Raw genomic sequence first — 26534 nt, 5'->3', positions numbered from 1 at the left:
GTACGCACTAACCGCAGCGCAGTGTGTCGAGCGGGTTAGGCGGGGGACCAGCTTCAAAGCCTCCTCAGTCCTCACAACTTATCCATCTCCATCTGCGAGCGTGGCGGCAGTATAAATACGTGGCTCCCTTTACACCACATTCATGTGTCTGTGCGTGCGTTCATATGTTAATGCTTACATGTATGATATTTCATCTGGATTCATGTATTCCACACGGAGCACATACATGGTCATTTTCAGCCTCTTATGTATGTTGAACACACATGCATGCAGCAGGGAGGTGCTGGTTTCAGACCCCGTCATTTCTGCTGCCGCTCGGGATGTGAGTGCAGCACAGAGGCATGAGAGACGGATCAATGGCCTGTATACATTTCTGCTGATTTTTTCTGTCCTAACTTCAGTAGAGCTCTATCAGTGCAGTCAGGAGTGAAGAGAGGCCATGTGCATGTTGTATAAATATCAGGCACAGTTCCTACATTCCTATTTTTAATCTGTTTATAATTGTGTGATATGTTTAATATGATCTATTGGAGAAGACCACCAAGTCAGATCCCTGATGTAATTCCAAACCTATATCCTAAAACCAGTGACATGTCGTGGTGCTGCCGGTCCTGAACTGTAACAGTGTGGGCTGAATCACCTGTTCTGAGAAGCAGCTTCTGCACATTCAGTTCTCTGTTATCAGCTCGTCACCATTTCACACTGAAGCAGTGACCCAGGAAAAAACGCATATTTGCTGTTTGCTGGACTCCCTGAAAGGACATTCCTCTTTCTTTTTCATTAACTTTATTTAACCACGAGTGAGTCTCAGTCCCTTTCAGAACAATTACACAGTGACAGACATGAAACAAACTATTTAAGATGAAAACAAAGAACAAATCAAAGAATGACAAAAAAAGAAAGAAAGAAAGAAAAGAAAATGTCATCAACATATAAATCATCCACAGCCTGATGTGCTTGTTTCCAAGTCATTTCGGATCACTTTATATCAGGGAGGTTAGAAGGGGGGGGGGGTCTTCAACAATAACTGGGTATGACCAGCACTTGTTTGAACTGGACTGGCTGGATTTGGACAGCTAGTAGGAATAAGTCTTCGGTGTGAATACAGCAGTTTCTCATCCGTTTTGAAGGATGTAGGTCTGAAAGTGAGATGAAGGCAGAACAAGGACCGCGTTGGCCTCAAAGGAAAAGACTTGTCCCTAAAACAAAACCCAATTTCAACTGAAATGAGATGAGAATCATCAGAATCAGCACCTGTCTTCCCGCCGCCAGCGCCTCTTCACACACACACACACACAGACACACACACTCATTACTGCCGGTGTGATCACACAAAGAGTCCCAGTGTGCTTTTGCTAATTGGAGGACAGAGAGTCACTGATGAGAGAGCCATAGATGTGCTGCCAGCACTACACACACACTCAAGCCACGTCTACTCACACTGAGCAAATAAAACAATGGGCTGTTATTATATATATGTATATATGACAATGAGAGCTCAGTGTGATGTTTCTGTTCTGTTGTTGTACAGACTGATCCCTGCCTGTTAACAGTTAGTGTGAACAAGACGACCTCAGAGCAGAGATGTATTTCCTGATTGTAGATTCTTTTATGTTCTTATCAGTTTGGTTTGTTTTTCCCTTATTCTCTGATGAATATTCCTTGATTTAATTTAGATTTTTTTCAAACTGTACTGAGAATTTCTCAAACAGATGTTTGCATTAAGACAAAATGAAACACTGGAAGGATTTTGGTGAAAAATATGTTTATAGACAAAACTCATGTGTTGGTTTTGGGACAGAAACTCGGGCAGGTTTTGGCACTCTCAAAAAAATGTAATAATGAAAACCATAATGAGAAGATGGTTTGGCTTCTGTTGGGACCGCAACATAATAACTCTGTGATCACAAGAAAACAAAAACTTCATTAAAAGTTAATTAAGTGTAATTTTATTATGACATAATCACATGCATGACCTCTCTGTGAAACTGACTTCCTCTCACATCGTAAACAGATTATCGTGGTCACACTGTATGTGCTCAAATTCACACAAACAGAACACACACACACACACACACACACACACTGAGCTGGTGGCAGGCCGGCGAGTTGATAGAGAGAGAACAAACAGAGAGCTGTTTGCTTTAGAAAAGTGTCACAACCTTCATTCATCTTCACAGCCCACAACATTACACACACACTTCATTCCTACCACTGTTCAGACACTGTGCTTGTTTTCTTTGAGTTTGCACACACACAAACATTCACTCGCACGCCCCATAATTCTTATGTTGCACACGCACACACACACAAAGACGGCAGTATTCACTCTCACACATTCACACACAACCATAACTCACAATCTCCTCACATGTGTGGACATGGTGGTGGACTACGGACTTTTCTGCTGTCGACACACACACACACACACACACACACTCAGCCACACACGCTGCAGCGCTGAGTTGAGAGGAGTGTGTGTGATAAGTTGTATTATGAGACTGTGTTATCTGTTGTGTCAACGCTGCCTTTAACACCTCCTTCCTCCTCTTTCTCTCCTCACACCAGTAAAAATATCCATCGAGAAACTCTGAATGAACTCTCTGAGCTGTTCTGTCAGAAACCTCTGAATGTTCTGCCAAATCCCTCCACCTATAAAAACACTCAAAACCGTAATCACTAATTTAACTGAGTCATTACTAAATGTTATGCACCTCTGCACAGGAGGTATGCACAAACGTCCGACCTGCACCTGACTGACTGCACACTGTCACTTGTTTGTCAGCCATGAGAGATTTTGTTGTACGGTTTGCTCTGAGATAAACTCGCTCTGCCTTTAATAACATGTTGTCCCTCACCCGTACACATTCAAGTCAGTGTCAGGTTTTCTCTCACCTCTCATGAATCTCAAGCCGTTTGTGATCACATAATTCAATATGGACTGTCACCTTCCGAGTTTTCCGCTATTCCTTTCATGCAGACTAGCTCGTAGCTTTGCAGCATTCTTCCATGCGTGCGTTGTTTAAACTTCAGAATGCAACAATGGCGCTGAAGCTTGAGCATTTAACTGCCATTTATTGGTCCTGTATTTGAATCTGAGCCAGTCCCAGCTTTGCTCGGCGTTGGTAGATCCAGTTTTGAGGGTTCTGGTTCAGAGCTGCAGCTTGTTGGTGAATCAAAACAAGTGCTGCTGGTTGTTGTTGCAGCGCGTTAGAAGACAGTTCAGCGTGTGCTCAGATTCACTTCACAATGACTGGCGTCATCTCTGCTCCAGTGTTTTAGTTCATATGTTTGTATTAGCGGTTTAGCCTGTAATGTTAGTAATGAGCAGCATTTCTCATCAACATCAACATCACGATATATATTTTTCATCCTTTTTTAGAGATTTAGTGCAGTTCATCTGTCTTTGAACAGTGGTGAGGGTTTCTGTTGTTGTGGCTCTGTTCTGTAGCACGTTGGATCTGAAATGAAACAAAGTGCTCTGACTTTCAGCCTTAATGTCTGTGATGTGAGTGATGGCCTCATAACCTTCATTATCTCAGTTCGGGTTCAGAGCAGCAGGACAATTCTCCTACTCGTACAGACATGACAACTATTACAGCCAAAGATTTCTTTTGGCTACGTCAGTGACTCCTGAAACAACCAACAAATAAAACCAAAGCTGTTGACCTGTGGCCTGGTAGAGCAGCAACACAGAAGAAACAAGCATCTGCTGATGTCTGAGGGTCAGACTCACTGACACCCAATGTTTTAATTTTAATTTTTATTCACTTTATTGATCCCAAACCCATCACTGTAAACACACACATGCACATGCAACATGCAGTGAACACACAGGAGCAGTGGGCTGCCACATCAGGTGCCCGAGGAGCATATGGCCCCCTACTTAACATGGCGGCTGTTACAGTGTTTATCTTAATTTGACCTTAATCCTCATCTCCTAAATTTGGGGGAATGTGTAATAAAATGGCTTTAATGCATACGTGAGCAGGCTAAAATCAGAGCTAAAGCTAAATTACAAATCTTGTGTTATTTTAAACCCAGTGCGCAGGAAATCCTTATCACTGATATATGTTAACAAATTATTAACATTAATCTTTAGTTAACATTCATATTCAGTGTGAAAGCAGCCACGATGAATGTCAGCCCACATCAAGCTGACAGTCGGTGTTTGTTGAGGTTTTTTCCCACAATTCCACACACTTCCTGTTTCCTGTTTAGCTCCTAACCTTATCGCAAGCTGTGAATTTTGGACTCTGTGAGAGACTGTGTGTATTTTGGTCTGTTCCTCACTTGATTAGATTAGCCAAGGTAAGATAAATTAGTCAGATCCAAACAGGGTGAACAATGGGGCTGTCTGTGTGATCTTTTGTCAGCTGTTTCTGCACAACCACGAGTGTGTTGTGCACTTCTCTCCGTACGTGTGTGTGTGTGTGTCTTTGAGTGTATTTCTGGCTGTGTGTGTATGTATTTGAAGTGCTGTGAAATGATAGGATGCACAACACTCTGATGATGATGATGATGATGATGATGATGATGATGATGATGAGTATCTTCAGCCATAAAGAGGACAGGCTGACTGCCCGAAACCTCCCTCTACAATTAGACTGTACCGACCACAACACACACACACACACACACACTCAGAGTCCACACACCCTGGATACGTGCTGTAGTTATTGTAGGCGGCGCGATGGAAGATGACAAACATGAGAAACAGTGAAGTATTCAAGTGTACGTGTAATTAAAATGTGTATTCTTACAAAGGATTTTCTTTCAAGCTTGCAGAGATGCAAATCTGACAAATCTGTTTTTGAATTAACTTGAGGCAAAGTAGATTTTAGACCACCGTCTACCAGCCAATGAGGTTGTTTCTGGAGTTGTGTTTGAAATGTTTTGATTAACAGTAAATTAATGTGAGCTAATGTGAGTAAATTAAATTAGCTTCATATAGATAAATTGCTAATGGTACATTTTCACTGCATAACAGCAGCAGAACTGAGAGTGAGTGTGAATTTTCCAGGTGTGTGTTTGCCCTTGGATTTATAGATGCATGCTTTGGTACTCATGTATTTCTCTGCAGGTGTATGCATGAGTGGATGTGACTGTGTGAGCTGTGTCAGTGAAGGTTGGCCTGTTAGTTTGTACTGTGCGTGCGTGCGTGCGTGCGTGCGTGTGTGGAATGCCACTAGACACTAGATTTACTGGCGGAAGTACACTGCCAAGAACAGGAGTGGTCAGATTAATCACTTGTCTGTGTGTGTGTGTTTGCGTGCGTGCGTGCGTGCGTGCGTGCGTGTGTGCGTGCGTACTTGTGTGTGTACGTACTTGAGACTGAAAACTTTGCTGTTGTTGCTCTGCAGTTGATTCATGAGGTTTCTCGGTCAAACAAAGACAGTTTATCAGATGACAGCCTGACTCTTGCAGAGTGGAGCTGATTTAAAGATGAGATCTTTATTAGTTTATTGTTATTTTCATTCAGGTTAACCTCAGCAATGTAAAATAATATATACATTTATCAGTGTGGACACAACAACACGACCACATACGCTGAAGTTTTTAACACCAGGAGCTTAATAGTAAAGGTGTGTGTGTGTTTGTCTGTGTGTGTGTGTGTGTGTGTGTGTGTGTGCTGATGAGCAGTATATGTTGCTGGATCACTTAAACACACACAAACACATATTCTGATTCCACTCACAGTCACATATGTGGCAACAGGAAATTTGCTGGATTTGCCAAAGATGTGGAGATCATAAACTTTGTTTGACCTGTCTGTCTCTCTCTCTCTCTCTCTCTCTCTCTCTCTCTCTCTCTCTCTGTGTCTCTCTCTCTCTCACTCTCTCTCTCTGTCTCTGTCTCTGTCTCTCTCTCTCTGTGTTTCTCTCTGTCTCTCTGTCTCTCTCTCTCTGTGTCTCTGTCTCTGTCAAGAAAGGTGTCAATAAGAGCATCAGTTACTGTTATTGGTGTATGTTAAAGACCACATGATGAACTTGAACTTGCAGCGTTGCTCTATTTGCCTGCGTTTTCTGTATTTGTGATGTACTTCGCTCTGCAGCTCAGTGTTTGTTTTTCATACAGCGCTGCATGCAGTGCATCCAGCGCTCTCACTCACCGCAGGGTTTCGTCTGCAGTCGAAGAAGCAGATGCAGGTACCACAGCTCCGCTGTGTACTCATTAAATGTGTTTCCACATGTCTTCTTCAGTTTGTCAAACGTTAAACGTAACCATGTGTATTGCAGTTCCTTTTTGCAATATCTTGGCTTTTTGCTCAGATTTTGTGCATAAGACTGGTTGGACTGAAACTTTCCTAATTTTTGTGGACAGAAGTGAGATTCAGCTACTCGCAGATTCCAGCGGATCTCTCTCTCTCCGGCCTGCACTGGTGTCTGACCACACTGACCACAGTGTGTCTTCTTCTGCCTTTAAATCATCTCACATCCATTCCCTGCCTCTCGCTCATTTCTTTACGTACTGTGTGAAAACACTCCGTTCTGATCTCTTCTGTCACTTCCTCACACAACGCTGACGTCCAGGAACATATCTGGGATCTATCGCCTTCATCTCTCTAATGTTGCCAATGTTTGTGCAGACACTGGAGCTGGGGATCATTTGTTACGAATACTTTTTTAAGTAATTAATCACATTTGGTTTGGTAATCAGCTGTAATGTACTTCAGTTCTTTTTTTTTGTTCCTGCTTGTATTTACCATTTGGCTCGAGTTTACAGCGGTGGCCATGTTGTCAGCTGTTTGGAGCTGTGATTACAGGACTGTAGCAACGATTTACCTACAACTGAGAGTTTACTGGTGTGGGCGAGAGAGAGAGAGGGAGAGACAGAGAGAGAGAGAGAGCTGAACATGAAGCGTGAAAGTAAAGGGGGAGTTACTGTTTGATTATACAGTAGAGGATGTTTACTACCTGTGTGTGTTTGTGTGTGCGTGTGTGTGTGTGGCCTCCCCAACACCCCGTCTCCATGGCGATGGGAACGCCATCACAGCACTACAACTTCAATTTGACAGGTGGGCGGGAACAGCGCTCTGATTGGTTGAGATTTTTCTTTTCTTTTTTTTCATATGTCAGATTTAAAATATGACCTTTTTACCTTAAACATCGGGTTTTTCCTGTTGAAGCTGGAAAGAAGGACAATTAGAAATAGATTTGTCATACAGACTCTGAGCAGTGGTGTGTGTGTGTGTGTGTTTAAGGTAACATGTCATTGAAATAACTGAGTAATTTGAAAATTATATTGAGCATCACTTGAAGGCTGTTTGTGGAATTCATTTAGTGTGTTTGTGAAAGAGCTCCATGTGTTTCCAGGCACAGCTTTTCCACCAGTTAATTCAGTGGAATAAAGTGTGTGGGCACTGAATTTGGTGTGTTTGTCTATGTGTGTGTGAGTGTGTGTGCATGTGTGTGGTTAACCAATGATAGGTAAATCTGTCAGACATAAACCTGGCAACCCTAATACCACACACAAATGCACACAAACACACAGTGTGAGGGGCCAGTGGACACTTTGCACATACACTGTGGTCACCAGTCTGTCACCTGCACGGAGCATTTATTATGTTTAATTAGGCTATTTAGAAATGTTCAATTGAAAAGCAACAGAATGGTGAAACAGGTTTTTATACTATGTCTCTTATTTTGAGACTATTTGCATAGTTTGTCATCCAGCACTAATTTTAGTTTTAAAAACTTTTTTCTAATGTCAAATACTGAACTGAACTGAAAAGACTAAACATTTGATTAATAATGTAGTAATGCTTTATTTTACATGCCCATAGTTTATAATAATAATAATAATAATATAATATATTAATTTAAATATTTTTGTAAAGACGTTTCCAGAAACAAATGTGTTTTTGTATTAATAATAAGGAAATCAAGGCAATGTTCAATCAGTGAACTTCCAATTAATTTTAATAGCTCATGTAACCCAGAGAAGCTCTTAGTCAGTGCACACTGAATGAATATTAACTTGCATTGAAATGAGTTTCCTTCAATTAATTCCTATTGTCCCAATAACTATTACCAAATCAGTTCTTTTAAGAAACTTATTAGAAGATAATTAGAACCTGTAAGATAAAGCTTCAACAAATACTCCATTAAGTATATGAGTAAAATTCTCATCTTTATCAGTACCACTGCTTATCCAATCAGGCTTATCTGACGTCTGACAGTTATTTTATCTGTTAAGTGATTTGTTGTTTAGTCTGTAATCTGTCAGAGTGATAAATGCCCACAGTGACCTCTTTAATTTGCAGTCCAAATCTCAAAATATTCATATTTTACACTGATGGAAAACTTTATGAGGCCAAAACACTAGAGAACGGATGAAAATGAAGCTTTGTTTGTTTTTCTGCAGCACGTAGATGGTGGTGGAGGAGAATGGAGGGTGTATGAACTCCCCCTCCCAAGTATAAAGTCTCTTTTGTTTTTATCGAGGGGGGGTCAGAAATATTCCTTCACGTTTTCCTCTCTGACTGCTCGCTTTCTCTTTTTTGGAGCTGTGGTGAGGTGAAATGTATCTTTGGCAGAGGTGGTGAAGAGGAGGAGGAGGAGGAGGAATGATGGCTGACCACAGTACAGCTAACACAGAGAGAGAGAGGGAGGGAGGGAGGGAGACAGAGACAGAGAGAGAGGGAGCAGGTCCGAGACAGAAACTGAACAGGTGGAATGGGAAGAGAGAGAACGTTGAATGAAGAGAATAAAAGATCATTAATAGAGAAAGTAACAGTGGACGAAGGAAAAGGGAGAGAAGGAAGCAAAGAAGGAAGAAAGGAAAGGCAAGAAACAAGCTCCTGATGAGAAGAATCACTGAAAAGAGAGGATAGAAAGAGAGCGGTAGGAGGAGGAGGAAGAGGGAGGTGAAGGACTGGAAGAAGAAAGACAGAAACGTTGCTCACATGCAGAATACAATTTATCTGTATTACAATATCATACAGATAAACGTTGTTACTGTAGGAGACACAGTGCAGCAGTTGAGTTGTATCTGGGACAACATAGCTTAGCATAACATTTGTTAAATGAACAATAAAGGTCTTAATTATTGTATTATTATGTGATTGTATGTGTGTGCAGCACGAGTTTGGACCATTTTCAAACAACATCAACATCCATTCTGCTGACAAAACAATCTTAGTACTGCTACTACTTTTGATCGTGATATTCATCAGCAGATGTTGAAACTTACATTTTTATGAGCACTTTGAGGATTGTTACCATAAAAACTGGGACCGACCTCGAACACAACAGCAGCATCTCCCTCTCATATCACGATCATGTGACATGATGGAAAACTCCACAACAGCTACTAATTGGACCTTGTGGTGGGATTATTTTGTCAGCTGCTGTTTCCAAGGTCAGGAATGAACTTTAAATTGAGACCATTTTTGTTGTTGGTCTCCTAGCAACAGTGGTCTCGCCATTTAAACCAATCGCAGCGCGGACTCAACCACCCATGTTGACGATGCGACCACACACGCTTCATTTGTTGGCATGTTTGACTTAAAGCTTGTTTACAATCACGCAGTTTACCTACTTTAACTAGATTTGTGTGTGTGTGTGTGTGTGTGTGTGTGTGTGTGTGTGTGTGTGTGTGTGTGTGAGAAATACCTGTCCCAAATACTCATTAAATATAACTCCATTCTATGAAACACCTGAGTGTGTGCGTCTCTGCAGTGTTGAATTTGTAGATACTTCAGTGGTTTTCTGTCCATGTTGTAATGTATACGGGTATATACACTGTGGTGTCCCTCAGCTCCTCAGGGGTCTTGCTGCTGGGTTTGGAGGTTGGGGAGGGGGTGTGTGTGTGCAGGGTTTCCCCCAGCAGGGTGCTCTGTCTGTGGCTTGCCTGCCTGGGTGTTGCCCCTTCCTCCCTCTGCTCCGCGCGAGCGACAAGGAAAACACCCAGCACCCTGAAATATGAAAAGGTCTTAAAATATGGGCAAATATTTTTATAATTGGCCCCACGGACAGCCGAGGTCACAGCCCTGCCGGTCCTGCTCTTTTCATTTATGTTGCACATGTCGGGAGTTTTACTGATGCTGTCATCCAGGAGAGAGGATGAGCTGTAGGCTCAGCATTAAACACTGCTGTTGGCCTGATGGTTTTTAATGGACTGATACAAAAAACTGAACAACTTAATGGATTCAGAGCGACTGAGAGATTAAAATCAGCTGTGAGATGCTGTGCATGATATATACTGGCAGTTGATATAAATTTGTCTACCATCATACTCATCCTTTCTGCCTTCTACACTGAGATATCGATCATCTTCATCTCTCTGGTCGTGTTTGGCCATTTGATGCATGAAAGCAAAGAGCAGAACAGATGTGTTTGATTTGCAGGATTTTTGCATGAATATGATGAAGAACACTGATTTGCAGGCATTTCATTCACAAGCCTAAAATAAGACATTCTGATTATTATATCTGTGAAATGTTGAGTCAAATTGTGTTCTTGTAACATAATGATAATACGATATAGCATTTCCTAGAGCGTTTTGACCACCACCAATGACCTTCAGAAGCTTTTCAGTATTAACTAACAAATCAGGTGATGTGCAGCAGCCGTGGTGCTTTTGGTTTGTTGCTGATGTCGTCTCACACGTGTTTACAAAATCATTTAACTCTCTCAGCTCTGGAAAGGCAGCCCGTATGTGAAGAGGTCTGCTGTTGGTTCAGCCCAGTAAGACTTTATTTGTGCCAGCAAATGATTTTAACAAACCTTCACTAATTAAAAAAGCATTTACTCAGTCCGATTTACTGCCTGGAAGAATCTGTTCACCAATCTCAGGTGGAACATGTAAGATTTATTTTCACTAAGATAATATACACTCGTCCCTCGATGTCAGCAGTAAATCTTGAAGATGATGTATGTTTATATTTGTGTTACTATCATTATCTGGGTTGAAGATAAGAGCAAGAGCTTCTGGTGTAAGGAGTTGATGTTTGATGGGAAAGTCACCGAGCAACATGTTTCATCTCTTTGGGAAAAAGCTGCAGGGGCAGGGAGCAGCAGGGCTTTGGGGAAATGTAGTCTTAATTTAGAGACACATGAACACTCACAAATAAAGAGGGTGTGAGACAGAGCCCCCCCTGGATCTCCACAGTGCAGTGGATCCAATAAGTATGAAACCACGTTTAACGTTTAACTCGATATAAGAAGCACAAAGGTTAAACGTGACGACAGACAGTGGAGTGAACAAGCGTTCCCTCGTGGTTACTGAATAAAGCATTCATGCAGTAAGATGAGCGAGTGAGCAGCTGCTGCACTGCACTGTCTTGCTCAGGGGCACGTCAGCAGAACGACTGACGGCGAACAGGCACATCAGCCATTTCAGAGCTCAGACCTGCGAGCTCCTGGTTGCAGAACAGACGATTCCTCCGACCACATCATATTTGTTCTGGCCAGCGAGAGATCGTGTTTCATCCTTCCCCTGTGTTCACAGTGTGAACACGTGTGTGTGTGTGTGTGAGAGAGAGAGAGAGTGATGCTGGCAGACCTTTTGTGGCTCAACCAGACTGAAAATCCAGCCGTCTTCACACACACACAGGTTGTATTTTTAACAAAAGCATACTGGGCATATTTGAAGGGTGTGTGATGCAGAGGGATTTCTGTAAAACCAGGCACAATAATCTTTGTCAGGCTGCTTCATGTGTGTGTGTGTGTGTGTGTGTGTGTGTGTGTGTGTGTGTGTGTGTAACTCACCCAGTGTTGTAAATGTCTTCTCTGATGTGGCTGGCTGTATTTAGGCAGAGTGCAGAGAGCTCTGAGGAAGTTGACGGAGGCGTGTACGTGTGTACTTGTGTATGTTTGTGTGTGTGTTTGTATGACTGTGTGTGTGTGTGTGTGTGTGTGTGTGTGTGTGTGTGTGTGTGTGTGAGACGGAGAGATTTTATGTCACCACCAGACCTGGAACACTTCACGTCCTTTTTGTATCAGGCCAAAACGTTGGTTCTTCGGACCGGCCACTGTATATTTTTCTGTACATTATGCGTGTGTGTGTGTGTGTGTGTGTGTGTGTGTGTGTGTGTGGGTTTGTAGCAGGGCGTAGCTGAGCAGAGAAAAAATATCTTGGCCGACCGCGGGAATTAACCCACCCACTATACCACACCCAGAGTGAGCGAGCGAGCAGTGGTCTCAGTCAACCTCTCTCTGTCTGTTTCTCTCTCTCTTTATATCTTTGTCTCTCGTTGCTTTTCTTTCTTGTTATTGTCTTTGTGAATTAGTATCTTTCTTTCTGTTTTTCTTAAATCAGCATCTGCATGCAGATCGAGTATGAATTAACTCTCCTCTTCCTCTCCTCTCTAGTTTTGGGTTCAGATACCGAATTTCATTTTGAATCCAGCTTCAGATTAATGAAGGTCACAGACGCTGTTTGACCATCTAACAAGCACTTTGGTTGAAGGACACTGACGCCTTAACATGCTCAAAATGCAGTCTAAACTCAGCCAGGGGTAATTTGTTAGGAAAATGACCGCTCTATAACACCGCTCTGTAGCACCGCTCTATAACACCACTCTGTAGCACCGCTCTGTAGCACCACTCTGTAACACCCCTCTATAACACCGCTCTGTAGCACCGCTCTATAACACCACTCTGTAACACCCCTCTATAACACCGCTCTGTAGCACCGCTCTATAACACCGCTCTATAACACCGCTCTGTAGCACCGCTCTATAACACCACTCTGTAACACCCCTCTATAACGCCACTCTGTAGCACCGCTCTATAACACCGCTCTGTAGCACCGCTCTATAACACCGCTCTGTAGCACCACTCTGTAGCACCGCTCTATAACACCACTCTGTAGCACCACTCTGTAGCACCGCTCTATAACACCGCTCTGTAGCACCGCTCTGTAGCACCGCTCTATAACACCGCTCTGTAGCACCGCTCTGTAGCACCGCTCTATAACACCGCTCTGTAGCACCGCTCTATACCACCGCTCTGTAGCACCGCTCTATAACACCGCTCTGTAGCACCGCTCTATAACACCACTCTGTAGCACCGCTCTGTAGCACCGCTCTATAACACCGCTCTGTAGCACCACTCTGTAGCACCGCTCTATACCACCACTCTGTAGCACCGCTCTATAACACCGCTCTGTAGCACCGCTCTATAACACCACTCTGTAGCACCGCTCTGTAGCACCGCTCTATAACGCCACTCTGTAGCACCGCTCTATAACACCGCTCTGTAGCACCGCTCTATAACACCGCTCTGTAGCACCACTCTGTAGCACCGCTCTATAACACCACTCTGTAGCACCACTCTGTAGCACCGCTCTATAGCACCGCTCTATAACACCGCTCTGTAGCACCGCTCTATACCACCGCTCTGTAGCACCGCTCTATAACACCGCTCTGTAGCACCGCTCTGTAGCACCGCTCTATAACACCGCTCTGTAGCACCACTCTGTAGCACCGCTCTATACCACCACTCTGTAGCACCGCTCTATAACACCGCTCTGTAGCACCGCTCTATAACACCGCTCTGTAGCACCGCTCTGTAGCACTGCTCTATAACACCGCTCTGTAGCACCGCTCTGTAACACCACTCTATAACACCGCTCTATAACACCACTCTGTAGCACCGCTCTGTAACACCGCTCTATAACACCACTCTGTTGCACCACTCTATAACACCGCTCTGCGAGACAGCTCTGTAACACCACTCTGTAACACCGCTCTGTAACACCGCTCTGTAGCAACGCTCTGTAGCAACGCTCTGTAACACCACTCTATACCACCACTCTATAACACCGCTCTATGACACCACTCTGTAGCACCGCTCTGTATCACCGCTCTATAACACCACTCTATAACACCACTCTACAACACCGCTCTATGACACCGCTCTATAACACCACTCTGTAGCACCGCTCTGTAACACCGCTCTATAACACCACTCTGTTGCACCACTCTTTAACACCGCTCTGCGAGACAGCTCTGTAACACCACTCTGTAACACCGCTCTGTAGCACCGCTCTATAACACCGCTCTGTGAGACAGCTCTGTAGCAACGCTCTGTAGCACTGCTCTGTAACACCACTCTGTAGCACCACTCAGTTGCACCACTCTACAACACCACTCTGTAACACTGCTCTGTAGTACTGTTCTGTAACACCACTGTGTAACACCACTCAGTTGCACCACTCTGTAACATCCCTCTATAACAATGCTCTGTATCACCGCTCTGTAACACTACTCTGTTGCACCACTCTGTAACACCGCTCTGCCACCACACCACACCGCTCTATGAGACAGCTCTGTGGCAACGCTCGATAACACCACTCTGGTGCACCACTCTATAATATCCCTCTATAACAATGCTCTGTAACACCACTCTGTAGCACCACCCACCACTCTGTAACACTGTCCTTTGACTGCAAGTGGATTAAGAGTTTTTACAGTTCAATCAGACCTACAGAGTAATGAGTCTTCTCTCATGAAACAACCTTGTTGGTCTCATCATGACTACTAAAGTTTTATTTGTATAATATACGCGAAGCTTGTGAATTTAATACTTTTTAATCAGAGTCCTCAGTCTTACAGCAAGCAGTTAGTGTGAAAAATAGTCTGACAAGTCAACAGGCTACACCTACAACTCTGATTCCAAAACAGTTGGGATGCTGTGTAAAACATAAATAAAACATAATTTGATAACTTGCTAATCATTTCTGACAAACTCACCTGAAAACAGCACAAAGACAATACATTTATTGTTTAACTTCATCAGCTTCATTGATTTTTGTAAATATCTGCATATTCTGAATCTGATGCAGCAACACGTTTCAAACACGCTAAGACAGGAGCAACTAAAGACTGGGAAAGATGTGGAACGCTCCAAAAACACCTGTTTGGATCATTCCACAGGTAAACGGGTCGATTGGTAACAGGTGATAGTATCATGATTGGGTATGAATGATTGTATAAAGGATATTGGGCTCAGGAACACTTCAGAAAACTGTTGTCAGTAAACAGTTTGATTGGAAATGACTGAGTTTTGGAATCATGGTCATTTTATCTCATTGTGTCAGACACATTTAATCATCATTTCATATCTGAAGCCGTTCGTCTCATTTCCAGGTTGTAGCTGCAGGTAATGAACATTAATTAGACTACCGCTCTAAACTGCAAGCAAAATGTGCTTACAGATTATTAACTCAATCTTTGAATGTAGTTATTTATGTTTTTAAAACTAAATCTATTTTTAATAAAGGATTTTAGAGGTTTCCGATTTTAGAAGCGTATTTGGAACTGGATTCAGTGAAACGCTCTCCAAACCCAACCCCTCTCTCCTCCCTCTGCGTAAGAAATGTTTCTACGGTTGGCGAGGATATTTCCCATCATCACTTTGAGACGCAGACTGCAATAATAACCAGTGTGTGTTTGTGTCTGTGTGTATGTGCCTGAGTGCCCATTCGCACATAAATATCTGTTTTTCCCGCAAAGACCACTTTTTTGTGTGTGTGTTTGTGCGTGTGTGTGTGTGTCTGTAGGGCTCCATGGGTGGTGTAACGCAAGGTTCAATCATAGCTGAGCAGTCAGTGGTCTGCACACACACAAACACACACACACACACACACACACACACACACAGCGATGGACAGGCCTGTTGTGCTTCAGCAGCACATTCCACACCAAGAATAGTATTAAATACTGGCTGTCCGGCCAGTCAAGCTCGCTCTCTGTCGCTCTCCCTCTCGTCTAAACACACATCTATGCACTCACACACACACACACACACACACACACACACACACACACACTCCTCATCAAATCCTTTTACATCACTAGATATTCATTTTTAAAGTGTGTTGATGATTGACTGCTTTTGTGACTTATTTTGTTGAATATCTTCCATCATCTCTGCTGTTTTCAGTTTTCTTCCATCAGCAGTCATCAGAGGTTGTGAACTTCAGCGTGTCTTTCACGTTGTGGCTGCAGAAAGCGATCGTGGTCTCTCCAGTATGGACGTTTAAAGGCCTGGTCACACCAGAAAGTCGCACCACAAAATTAATCTGCACATTTTTTTTGCAAAATACTCGGTTTTGCAAGCTTTGTAGCATTTTGACTGTACTCACAGGGCTAGCTGGCAAGCTAGCTGCTAACCTGTTAGCCGTCTGGGCTAGTGTCAGTACGTCACAATAGCTCCTGGAGATTCTCTGTATTTCCTGTTTATTAAGGGTCAGATAGCAAACACAAGCTGGGTCGTTAGCTTAGCACGCTGACTAACTGGACAGTAAGCTTCATCAAAAGATCTACTTGAAGCATAGACTTCTGCTTCTGTCTCTTCAGTAGTAGAGGAGGTTAAATAAAAGTTATGAACTCTCCAACTGTCCAGCTCCCTAAAGATCAGCACCGTCAAGTCATTAGTCAACAGAGCAAAATTATGACCCACACAAAAACAGATTTGTTCACCTGTGCGAGCAAATCCATTGACTGCAGCGATTCCATAGGAATGAACGGAATTCACCACCAAATTCTCGTTTTAAGGGCTGGTGGGAGCAGGTCCTCAAATGTTTGAGTGACAAAGTGAAGCCACTGAAAGCAGGATTTGTATTTCTCACACTGCCCGCTAGCAAATGAGCTCTGAGTTTGACACCAAACCCAGAAATCAAAGGCAAAGTTTTCAGTGGATAAATGAGGAAATGCACTCTTCCCTCTACGTTGCATGTTCACCTGCATGATACAGTGAAGCTGTCGGTGTGCTGTCATGCACTGTGACATGCGACGTAGAGGGAAGAGTCCTGCACAGTTATTCTGAGTGATGAAATGTGTGTGTGTCAATAACAGATGAGGGTGATACTGTGTGAATTTATGAACTGAGTAATGAGCTCCCGATCTCTTCTTTGTTATGGATAATATTTTAAATATGATCAAATTAAAAGATCAGCTGGTGAGCCTTTCCTGTCTGTCTGCCGTGTGTGTGTGTGTGTGTGTGTGTGTGTGTGTGTGTGTGTGTGTGTGTGTGTGTGTGAGAGCGTGTTCCTCTCTGTCAAACACACTGTCATTTCCCACGCTGTCGACCACACAGCTTTGTTTTTAGACTTCACATAATACTGTTGTGTCCTGTCCGACCGCCTCGTCTGGACCGCATGAACACACACACACACACACAATCTCAGTAGGCATACACACTCACAAATACACACTCCAAGACACACACTACACCACAGATCCAATCAGTCAGCCCTTGGTGGATTCTCTTTCTCTCTCTCTCTCACACACACACACACACACACACACACACACACACTCTGCAGGGTGGATTCTGTAGAAGGTTTCAGCTGCAGTCTCCTGCACGCTGATTGGTCGGGATGCGGGCGATCTGTGCGGCCGCCTCTATTTTGACTACGGCTGCCTGCAGATGAATGCAGCGCAGTGATCCGCCGCTAACGCACGAATCCAGGCGGAACGTGAGGGCTTTGAACGCAGCACAGATAGCGCCACTGCCCTTATCTAATCGACACGCTGACTTTTGTTGCTGTGGTTTTTGTTTTTGCTTGACAAGGAACAAACAAGTGTTGCCCTCTAAACTCCAGTGAAAGATGAAGAGCTTTGATAAGTTGAAAGCAGGAAGATCCTAGGCCTCAGACGATTAAGAAAACACGTCAGGGGGACATCATTAACTCGTAATCAAGTGATAAGAACACCAATTCAGCACAATATGGTTTATAACATATTGCCTGCATGTACACGTCCAGTATATATTAGTATATTACGTTTACTAGCTGTTGCACAGTGCTCATATATGAAGGTAACGTTTATGTGACAGGGTTGGGCAAGGAGAACAGCAGCACGGTGACTTCAAATAACAAAGTCAGCTCAGCTCCGTGTTTTTTTCCAGCCTCACATTCACACTGGGAGCTGCCCAGTACACCCACAGCCTTCTGCCGGAGGAACCCAGCAGCTGCTGGGTGTTCACGGAGCGTTACTCATTCACTTTTCCCGTCCGCAGTTGACTGGGGGATTTGAACTGGCAACCACAAACCCAAACCTGAGTAACATATATACACAAAATCTGATTCCATGACAGAGAAAAATCATATATCACGCAGTTGAGGTGAAGATTCCACGATGAACTAATAAACCATCTTCAAATTAAAATGTTCTAGAATGAATATGGAAACATGGAAACCCCCAAAAAAGGCTGAAGGAGACGCACAACCAAATTTCTCAGTTCCACAGAACCAGCTAACAAACCACACAGGGCCAATCATGTCATTAAGCTCGGCAGCCTCTGCATGAACGGCGTGATTCGCCAAATTTTTCCTCCGCGCTGAAAAGTCGTTCCTGAAAATGAAACACCTCCTCGGTAATTTGGGGGAATAATATTATAATAGATTCGTTCCCTTGACGATCGTTCAGTGAAGTCAATGATGTGCAACGTCAGGAACCGCATTGCCCGTGTTCTCCTGTCAAGCTGATCCCGTCCAGACACGGCTGCAGCAGATTCACGTGGGATTAAAATGGCTGCAGACTGTAATCCTGACGAAAACCACCAGACGTTTCCAGGTAGCTCCGGTCCCAGGCGAACAGGGTTTAACGTCACTTCATTCCCGGCCGCTCTGAGCGACGTGGAGCGCCGGCCCCCGCTCTGTTTAGTCTACAGACTTCCACTTTGTTAGTTTGTTGAAGTAGCAGACTGACAAGATGTGACCTGACCCCTCTGGATTTCCATACAGGAGGGAAGCTGCCATCTTGTCTTACAACGTCAATGTTTATCGACCCCTTGCTACCGCTCCCTCGAGGACCCGGCTCTCACACACTCTTTTATTTCCTGCTGCGAGTAAAAAAGGAAAGCCGAGGAGGAGACGGTGGCTTCTCTGGGAGCTGGAAAATGGTCTTGACATTCAAGTGCAGGGAAAGTTTTCACAAATCTGGTCATTCTGTTTTTATAGGAGCGTTACGCTGCACAGATCCTTCATGAGAACGTCCCGGTTCGTTCCCATCAGACCTCAGATTCACCAGGACTTCCTTTACATCAGCATCTTTGTAGGAACTGCCACTCCACGAAACTCAACCTCTGACTACAAAAGCCACCGACATCAGTGAAATGACACACGAACAGATCCACCAGTAACGACGAAGGCCGCTCAGCCACCACACAGAAAGCAGCGGAGCATCATCAGCTCTTCTATAATTAACTTTTGAGGAAGAGATAAAGTTCTGTGACAGTGAAAACCGCTCAACAACAATGGCTAAGAGCGTCACAGCCAATTAGAACATGCATGTGATTCACAGGAACTGTCCATTCAGCACCACAAAACTGCAACACAAGCAAAAAACATCTTTTTTTTTTTCCATTCAGCTATATTTGAATCAAGGGTGTGACGATAGAGAGCGCCATGTGTAGCACAAATTATAAAACCCTCTAGAGGGAAACTTAATATACAGGGGTTATGTATTGGCAGACAAGTAAAAAAGATCCTAAGCTATGTTTGAGTCACTCAGAAACATGTCACATGCAGCAGTTTGGCAGCAGCAGACTTTATTTTTCTTACTTTAAAATATAAAACATTTTACAGACCAATCAGAGTTTTTTAAAAAGCTAAATTATCAGTTTGAGTTAGACTCTACTGCTCATCAGCTGTTAAGGCCCAGTGCATCACAACTGAATCAGCTAATATATAATATACATACAGGAGCGACACAAGTCTTTATTTTTACATTTTTTCTGTTTTTGTAAAAATAGACTTGTACAAAAACAAAGATCTGGATTGAAGACTCCTCCTCCTTAAAGGTTTGACTCCCCCCGATGCTCTGACCATGCTGAGGTTTGGAGATATCTGAGATCTCTGCCTTCACACAAATACAGTGGAGGTGAATGGAATATCATTTATTGTGCTTACAGCATTTCAAAGTCTAGACTAATAAAACCAAAACTTTAACAAGAATTATGTGTGTGCTTGGGGTGAAGTGACCCTTTAACAGTGGACGACATGACACTCCAGGCTTTCCTGTAAGACCTCAGACTTGATTCTGTTTACTTATTCCCTACTGCTGTTCTCCCTTTTAAAGGGTCAGATTGATTTTTTGTCTTCTTTCTGCATCAGAGGTGTCTGAATCTGTCGTTTTGTCGTTGATATTCAGCTTATTAGAAAATGTTGACCAAACAATCTCATTTCAAGCTCCATGTAGTCGCTGCTCTGAAGCTTTGGGCCGTACGGCTCGTCGCAACTGAGCAAACTCAGCTGATGAACACTGTGTGACGTGGTCTAAAGCTCCAGAGCAGCTACTGGAGGTGAGAGGCCGATATTTGAATTTTATGTATTCAATAAAAGGCAGATATCAGCGTCCACAGATCACGTCTGATCCACACGTGGCGAGCTCACAGTCACTGATGGGACCACTAAAGTTATCTGAGACGCTTCACTGCTGAATTATGACGAGAGTCTGGAACACTTCATGTTTTTTGTTCTGTGTTGTAGGACCAGTTTTAGCATCATCAATCAATTAAACACACACACACACACACACACAGAGTCTCCTGGTATCTGTTGGCTCAGCTGCTGAGGAGTGATGTGTGAAGAGAGGGCTGTGTGTGTGTGTGTGTGTGTGTGTGTGTGTGTGTGTGTGTGTGTGTGTGTGTGTGTGTGTGTGTGTGTGTGTATGTGTGTGTGTGTGTCTGTGTGTGTGTGACCAGACAGTTAGTGTCCAGCCTGGATTAGACTGTCGCTGCAGGATTAACCCACTCTCACACAGTAATGAAATACACACACACTTCAGAGCAGTTGAAGGCAGAGGCATGTACTTATCTTCGGTTTTACACACACACACACACACACACACACACACACACACACACACACACACACACACACTCAGCTTCATTTTTTTACTGCGTAGATACAGACACTCCCTCAGCCAGCGTTCCTTTCATGTCTCACTGTTAAAGCTCTGAGACCACTGATTATTTGCATGTCAATGTGTAAATTTGCACTTTTTACACAATCTGTGGTGTGTCTGTGCTCGTGAACGAGTTTGTTCTCACGTGTTCTGTACGAGCAGATACTTCTGTTGTGTGTGTAAGTGAGTTTGTGTTGTGTACTTGTGTGGAGACAGTGAGCATGCTCATGTTTTTATGTACTGCATGTACCTGACTCCTGTGTTTCCTGTTACAGCTTTGAGGTCATGTGGTTGTTTGGAGTTATGTACTCCTGGTCGGGTGTGTAGGCGACGGGTTGGCACACAAGCGCCCGCAGGCGCAAAAACACCACTCATTTAATGAGCCTCCTCACTTAGCGTCTATTAAACTGTCTGTTAAAGTGTGAAACCCTGAAAATAGCTGCAAACCTCGAGTTTACCTTGTACATATCACTTGATGTTATAATCATCCTCCATGTTTGTTTTGACTTTCCGTCCTGTGTGAGCAGACCAAACAAAAGGAAATCAAATGACAGAACTGCACACTTCAGATATACAGAGGAGAAAGCTGTGATTCTAGTCATTAAGTTTCCACAGTCGTTTCCACAGCATGTCCAGGCCTCGCTGAAAGCAGGGACACAGACTCATGTGAGTGTGAGTTTGGTCACGTGACAAATCAAAACTTTCAGGCCAAAATATGTCACACACTGACAGCGACACACTCGTCGAAACTTCATTGTGAAAACGAAATTTCCAGCCTTTTTCAGCGAGTTACGAACTGTAAGACAGTTTATGGCACCCGTCTGCCTGCCACACACACACACACACACACACACTCAACCTGAGTCTCTCTAGACGATGAGCCGTCTGATTAGAGCTCCTCTCTGGAGTCTGCAAACACACACACACACACACACACACACACACACACTCACTTTTACTGACTAGTCTGCAGTCTCCACGTACATGCAAAAACACATGCAGACACTTTTAGAGGCTGAGCTACAGTCTATACACACACACACACACACACACACACGTACAGTGAGATACCAGGCTGTAGTCTCCAGTCTCTAAACCCTCTCCGTTCTCATGGAGATAAGAAGTGCGTCTCATTGTTGGCAGACAACGGTCCCTTTATCATCTTATCAGAGAGCCAGTCCAATCTGGAGGAGGCGGGGCTGCAGAGTGTGTGTGTGTGTGTGTTTGACAGGGGTGGGGGGTTACTCCGGTTAAGTGAGGGTCCTTTGTCATGCAACAGGTGCTGTTGTCACTCAATTTGTCTCGATGCTAAGGACTCCTGAGAGCTGCAGCGTGTTTGCATCAGTGTGCTGAAGAACAAAACACAGCTGACTGCTCAAACGCCAGTTACTCCTCATCCTCACTCGCAGCGTGACGGCCCATCTGAAGTCGCGCTTTGTGAGGACAACACGCGGCTCATTAGCACTTTGACCGGCCGGCCTTTGAGAGAACGAGACGACGTCAGACCCCCGTTAGCTCAGACGGCAGCGCTGCAGTGCCCGTCAAATCACATGACAACAGCTGTGTGTGATCAATTCTACTGACCTTTAAAATGATCCATCACAGCAAAGATGAGAGGAGACATTTTCACTATGGAGATCATGATCAAAAAGATAGAAATGTACTTATTTAAATTTATTTTATCTTGACTTTTAATTATTTGTAGAACTCTTCATATTTCTGCCTTCTGTGTGTTTCTAACCTGCTTGTTTACAATTAGACGAGTTGTGTCTTTATCGTTTGTCGGCTGTAGAAATTTGCATGAACGTGAGACGTTTTTTTTCGACCACATCTGCACCACGTTGGCTAAATCTGAAAGTGCATCATTTTCTCTGTCTGCCATTGTCGCACTCAGCAATCAGACTTTTCAAAGTGAATAAATCTGAAAACCTCGACCGTGAAACAGAAAGCGAAGAAAATATGTAGAGATGCAGCTCTCTGTGCGACACAAGCGTTATTTCTGTCATGTTTAAGGGACTTTCAGGTTGTGAAATAGTGATTTTGTCTGGTTTGACACCACAGCGCAGAAGCACAGTCACTGTTTTATGCTTTTAAACAGACAGAGCAGAAGGTTCAACCAGGCTTGGAGCCGTCCTCTTTACAGCATTTGATGGATGTGATGTGTCATATTTAGTCGTACGTAGAGGTCTGAGCATTAATGAGCTCTTTTTTCTCCTTCCTCATTTAGACAAGAAGGAGGTGTCGAGGGAGACGTCAGAGGCCTCTGTGAAAGAAGAAGCGGAAGGTGCAGAGGAGCCGGTCAAGGAGGCGAAAAAGGAGAAGAAGGAGTCATCCAAGGAGAAGAAGGAGTCGAAGAAGGATTCGAGCAAGGAGGCCAAAGAGCCCAAGGAGGAGGCGAAGAAGGAGCCCAAGAAGGAATCCTCCTCGTCCAAGGAGAAGAAGGAGTTGTCGAAGGAGAAGAAAGAGAAGGACAAAGACAAAGACGGAAAGGAGGCCAGCAAGGAGTCGGGGGACAAGAAAGTGTCCCGGAAGTCGTCCGTGAAAGTGAAAGAGAAGAAGAAGGAGCCGGAGCCTGCAGAGGGCTGACGGGAGCGGCTCACATGACATGCAGACAGCAACACACGATGCACGTCCACACATCACACACCGACACACAACATAAACCTGTGTGTGTGTACAGCGTCCATGTAAACAGAACCACACACACACACACACACATGCAGTCTAAACATGCATTTACATGTAAATATACTCATTCAAGGCCAAATGTCTCGGTAGCAAAGCAGTTTCCTCTCAGACGCATATTTACATCATCGAGTAATAGTTGATCCTCACACACACACACACACACACACACACACACACACACACACTTCCTGTCTCTGGGCTGCTGCAGCACACCACATCCAGTAGTTTTGGTGTGTGTGTGTGTGCGTGCGCGCTGGGCAGACGTGGTGAGGTCTGAGCCCACGGAGAGCGAGGAGGAAGGCGAAATCCTCCTCCTCTTTTCCCCAGACATTTCGCTGACTCTCTCCCTCTTCCTCCTCCTCCTCCTCCTCCTGGTCCTCTTCGTCTAGCCTCAGCAGCAGTTGAACCCACAGCCCTGCGCCTCCCTAATCCCAGTCAGGCCCCAAACCACCCCCCCGCCCACGCACGCTTCTGGATGTGACGTCGGACCCGCCCTCTCGCCCCCTCGCGTGGCACCGGGCCCCGCCGGAGCCTCCCCCGCCTCACCGCTAAGAATAAATGGCCTGCTGCGTCCAGCAGCCTCGCTGCTTCCGGGTAAATCAAGGCCACATCCTACAGCCACCACCACCGGCACCACCCCCTCTGACCTCTTCCAGTTGGTTTTGTTTTTTAAATCTGGGACACCCAGGGACACGCGGCGGCTGATGGACACATACTTGGTCCCACGGGGTCGAACCTGAGACTGTTTTTGTACGGTGGAAACCAACAGGGCGTGTCTGGAAAAAAAAGGAGACGAGCCGACGGCGCCCAAGGCTTTTTCTGCTCATCTTCAACACCGTGATGAAGAAGAGGCTGGACATCACACGCGCTCCAAGGCACTGTGTCGTCGATAACACCAAGATCACGTTTAACCAACTACACACGGTTTGAAACGTTACTGCTGCCAGAGCGAGAGGAGGGGCAGCAGGTAAACGGGGGTGTCGGTTCTGAGGTCCACTGTACAGGTACTAACTGAGGTCAAAAGATCAGCTGATTGGACAGATTTTCTTCCTGTTCCTGGTGTCTAGCCATGCAGAATGAATGAGGTGTTGAAATGTTACCTGTTCTTTGTCACTGTAAGGATTGGACAAACACACACACACACACACACACACACACACACACACACACACGCATCATTTAGGAGCTTTGAGCTGAATCTGTGCCAGACTTGAAGCTTACAGACTTCAGCCATAGATGCTGTGCCAGCCAAGCAGACGCTCCAGCAGCTCAGTCCTCCTCTAAACGTCTGCACCATGTTCAGCTTCAGGCCGTCTGTCCACTGGGAGGCTTTTTCTACCTGACTGAAGTGCAGGTCGTCGCTTCTCTTGTTGTTATCTGACTGATTTTTAGGGTTTTTAAATGTTAAATATTAGGAACTTTTAGCTCAGATCAGCTTCAAAAGCATCAGCTCAGGAGGATTGGTAGAGTAGTGTGTGATGTTACAGCGGTTGCCATTGGACACAAAGTACTACCTACATGTTACTGTTTGAGAAAACCTTGTATGTCTGTATATAGAGTAGGTTTTGCACTGTCGTGTTAGCTGTCGAGATGTACCAGACTCCTGCTCCGAGTCTGCTTTTATAGCCACAGTTCATTCCAGGAGGAGCAGCTCTGCACTTCAAACCCGCTGCCCGTCGTCATCAACGTGCAGCCTGAAGAAGATACCCAACCAAACCAAACTCTGAGAATGAAATAAACCCTATTTATGAAACATTTAGTAATAAAAGTAATCTACTGTAAGTAATCGAAGCCTTCAGTTTGTGCTTTATTGCCTTTTTGTTCACTGTAACCTGCTGATTTTTGCCTCAAGACGTCATCCGCCAGTTTAAGCTCCTCCAAACTGAAGGTTTCTGGATATAAATGAACTTTGAACGGTAATTTTCTGCGTCGTCGTCCTTCTGCATCGACGCTGAAGCTGTAAGTATCATAACTGTGACTATGATGGTGAATTCTGAACCCTTAAAGTGATGCTTTTACCATCGATCTCAATGATGTGTCTAGTTAGGAACAACGTCGCTCGTGTTGCTTTGTAATGCAAGTTTCATCTAGACAGGAAGTTCTCCTCATCGCCAGAAATGTAAGTTTATGTGTTTTAATGTTAACGCACGCACGCAGTTGGTGTCGAGGGTGAAGTATTTTGGATGAGCTCGGAAAAGTCGTCCTGCCGAACCGGAGAGCCTTCCCAGTTCCAGACAGTCCGTCCACGAGCGGTCAAGTTACAATCAGCAAAATGTGACGATTCGTAGAGGGAATTTGATAAAAGTGCTGCTTTTCCAAAGAGCTGATGATTGGAAATAGGACGGCGGCGTCTCCTGCTACAAAGGCTGTAAAGAAAGTGGCTGCGAGTGGTTTGAAGTGCATCAAGTGTTGCCCTGAAGCCACCATTTTAGTTTGCCGGTACACCAAAACTTCGCCGTTTCAGCACATTTCTCTCTCACAAACGTCAGAATTTTCGACTTTTCCATCGTCTCTCGAACACAGCTCGGTCCTTAGATATTTCTGAGTGTGTAGGAGTGAAGCCAGCGCTTGTCGGGTTGACGAACAGGACTCTGCGTGACGGCTTTTGAACCGATCGTTTTTGTTTTTTCTGCTCTTTTCTTCGGGGCCGCGGAGGCGAGATCAGCTGCAGGTTGGGTAACGGTGAAAAGCCGAACCGCCGCTGTTTGATTTGGCAGCGGCTGCCGGTGTGTGTACACGCAGCAGCGCCGCAGATACAGTTACACTCCCACAAAAACACTCTTCTCTCTCAATTTCTCTGTTTCTCTTTCTCAGTCGCTCAAATATTTTCATTTGACTCTCTCAGCTCGTATCTGTTCCATACATCCAGCTCCTTCTGTTCCTCTGTTGCCCCTCAGATCTGTTTTTCCCCCATTGTTACCTTTGCTTCCGTGTTTTCAAACCTTTTTACTCACCCTCCATCTTTCTATTGACGCCTCTCACA

At 44.5% G+C, this 26534-nt stretch overlaps 1 protein-coding gene across 2 annotated transcripts in view; it reads left to right on the top strand.

Annotated features, from left to right (window-relative positions):
* Window positions 1-25331, top strand: part of bbs9 (Bardet-Biedl syndrome 9) — a 159406-nt gene extending 134075 nt beyond the window's left edge. For both annotated transcript variants that reach the window (XM_041942228.1, XM_041942227.1), the window contains one exon: window positions 23091-25331. In XM_041942228.1, coding sequence (XP_041798162.1) covers window positions 23091-23449 — 359 coding nt within the window. In that variant the 3' untranslated portion in view covers window positions 23450-25331. The remainder of the gene's footprint in view (window positions 1-23090) is intronic.
* Window positions 25332-26534: the final 1203 nt, after the last annotated feature.

This window comes from Chelmon rostratus, chromosome 8 (genome assembly GCF_017976325.1).
Source record: "Chelmon rostratus isolate fCheRos1 chromosome 8, fCheRos1.pri, whole genome shotgun sequence".
NCBI lineage: Eukaryota > Metazoa > Chordata > Actinopteri > Chaetodontiformes > Chaetodontidae > Chelmon > Chelmon rostratus.
Note: the sequence above shows the minus strand (reverse complement) of the source record. Positions and strands in the feature narration are given on the sequence as shown.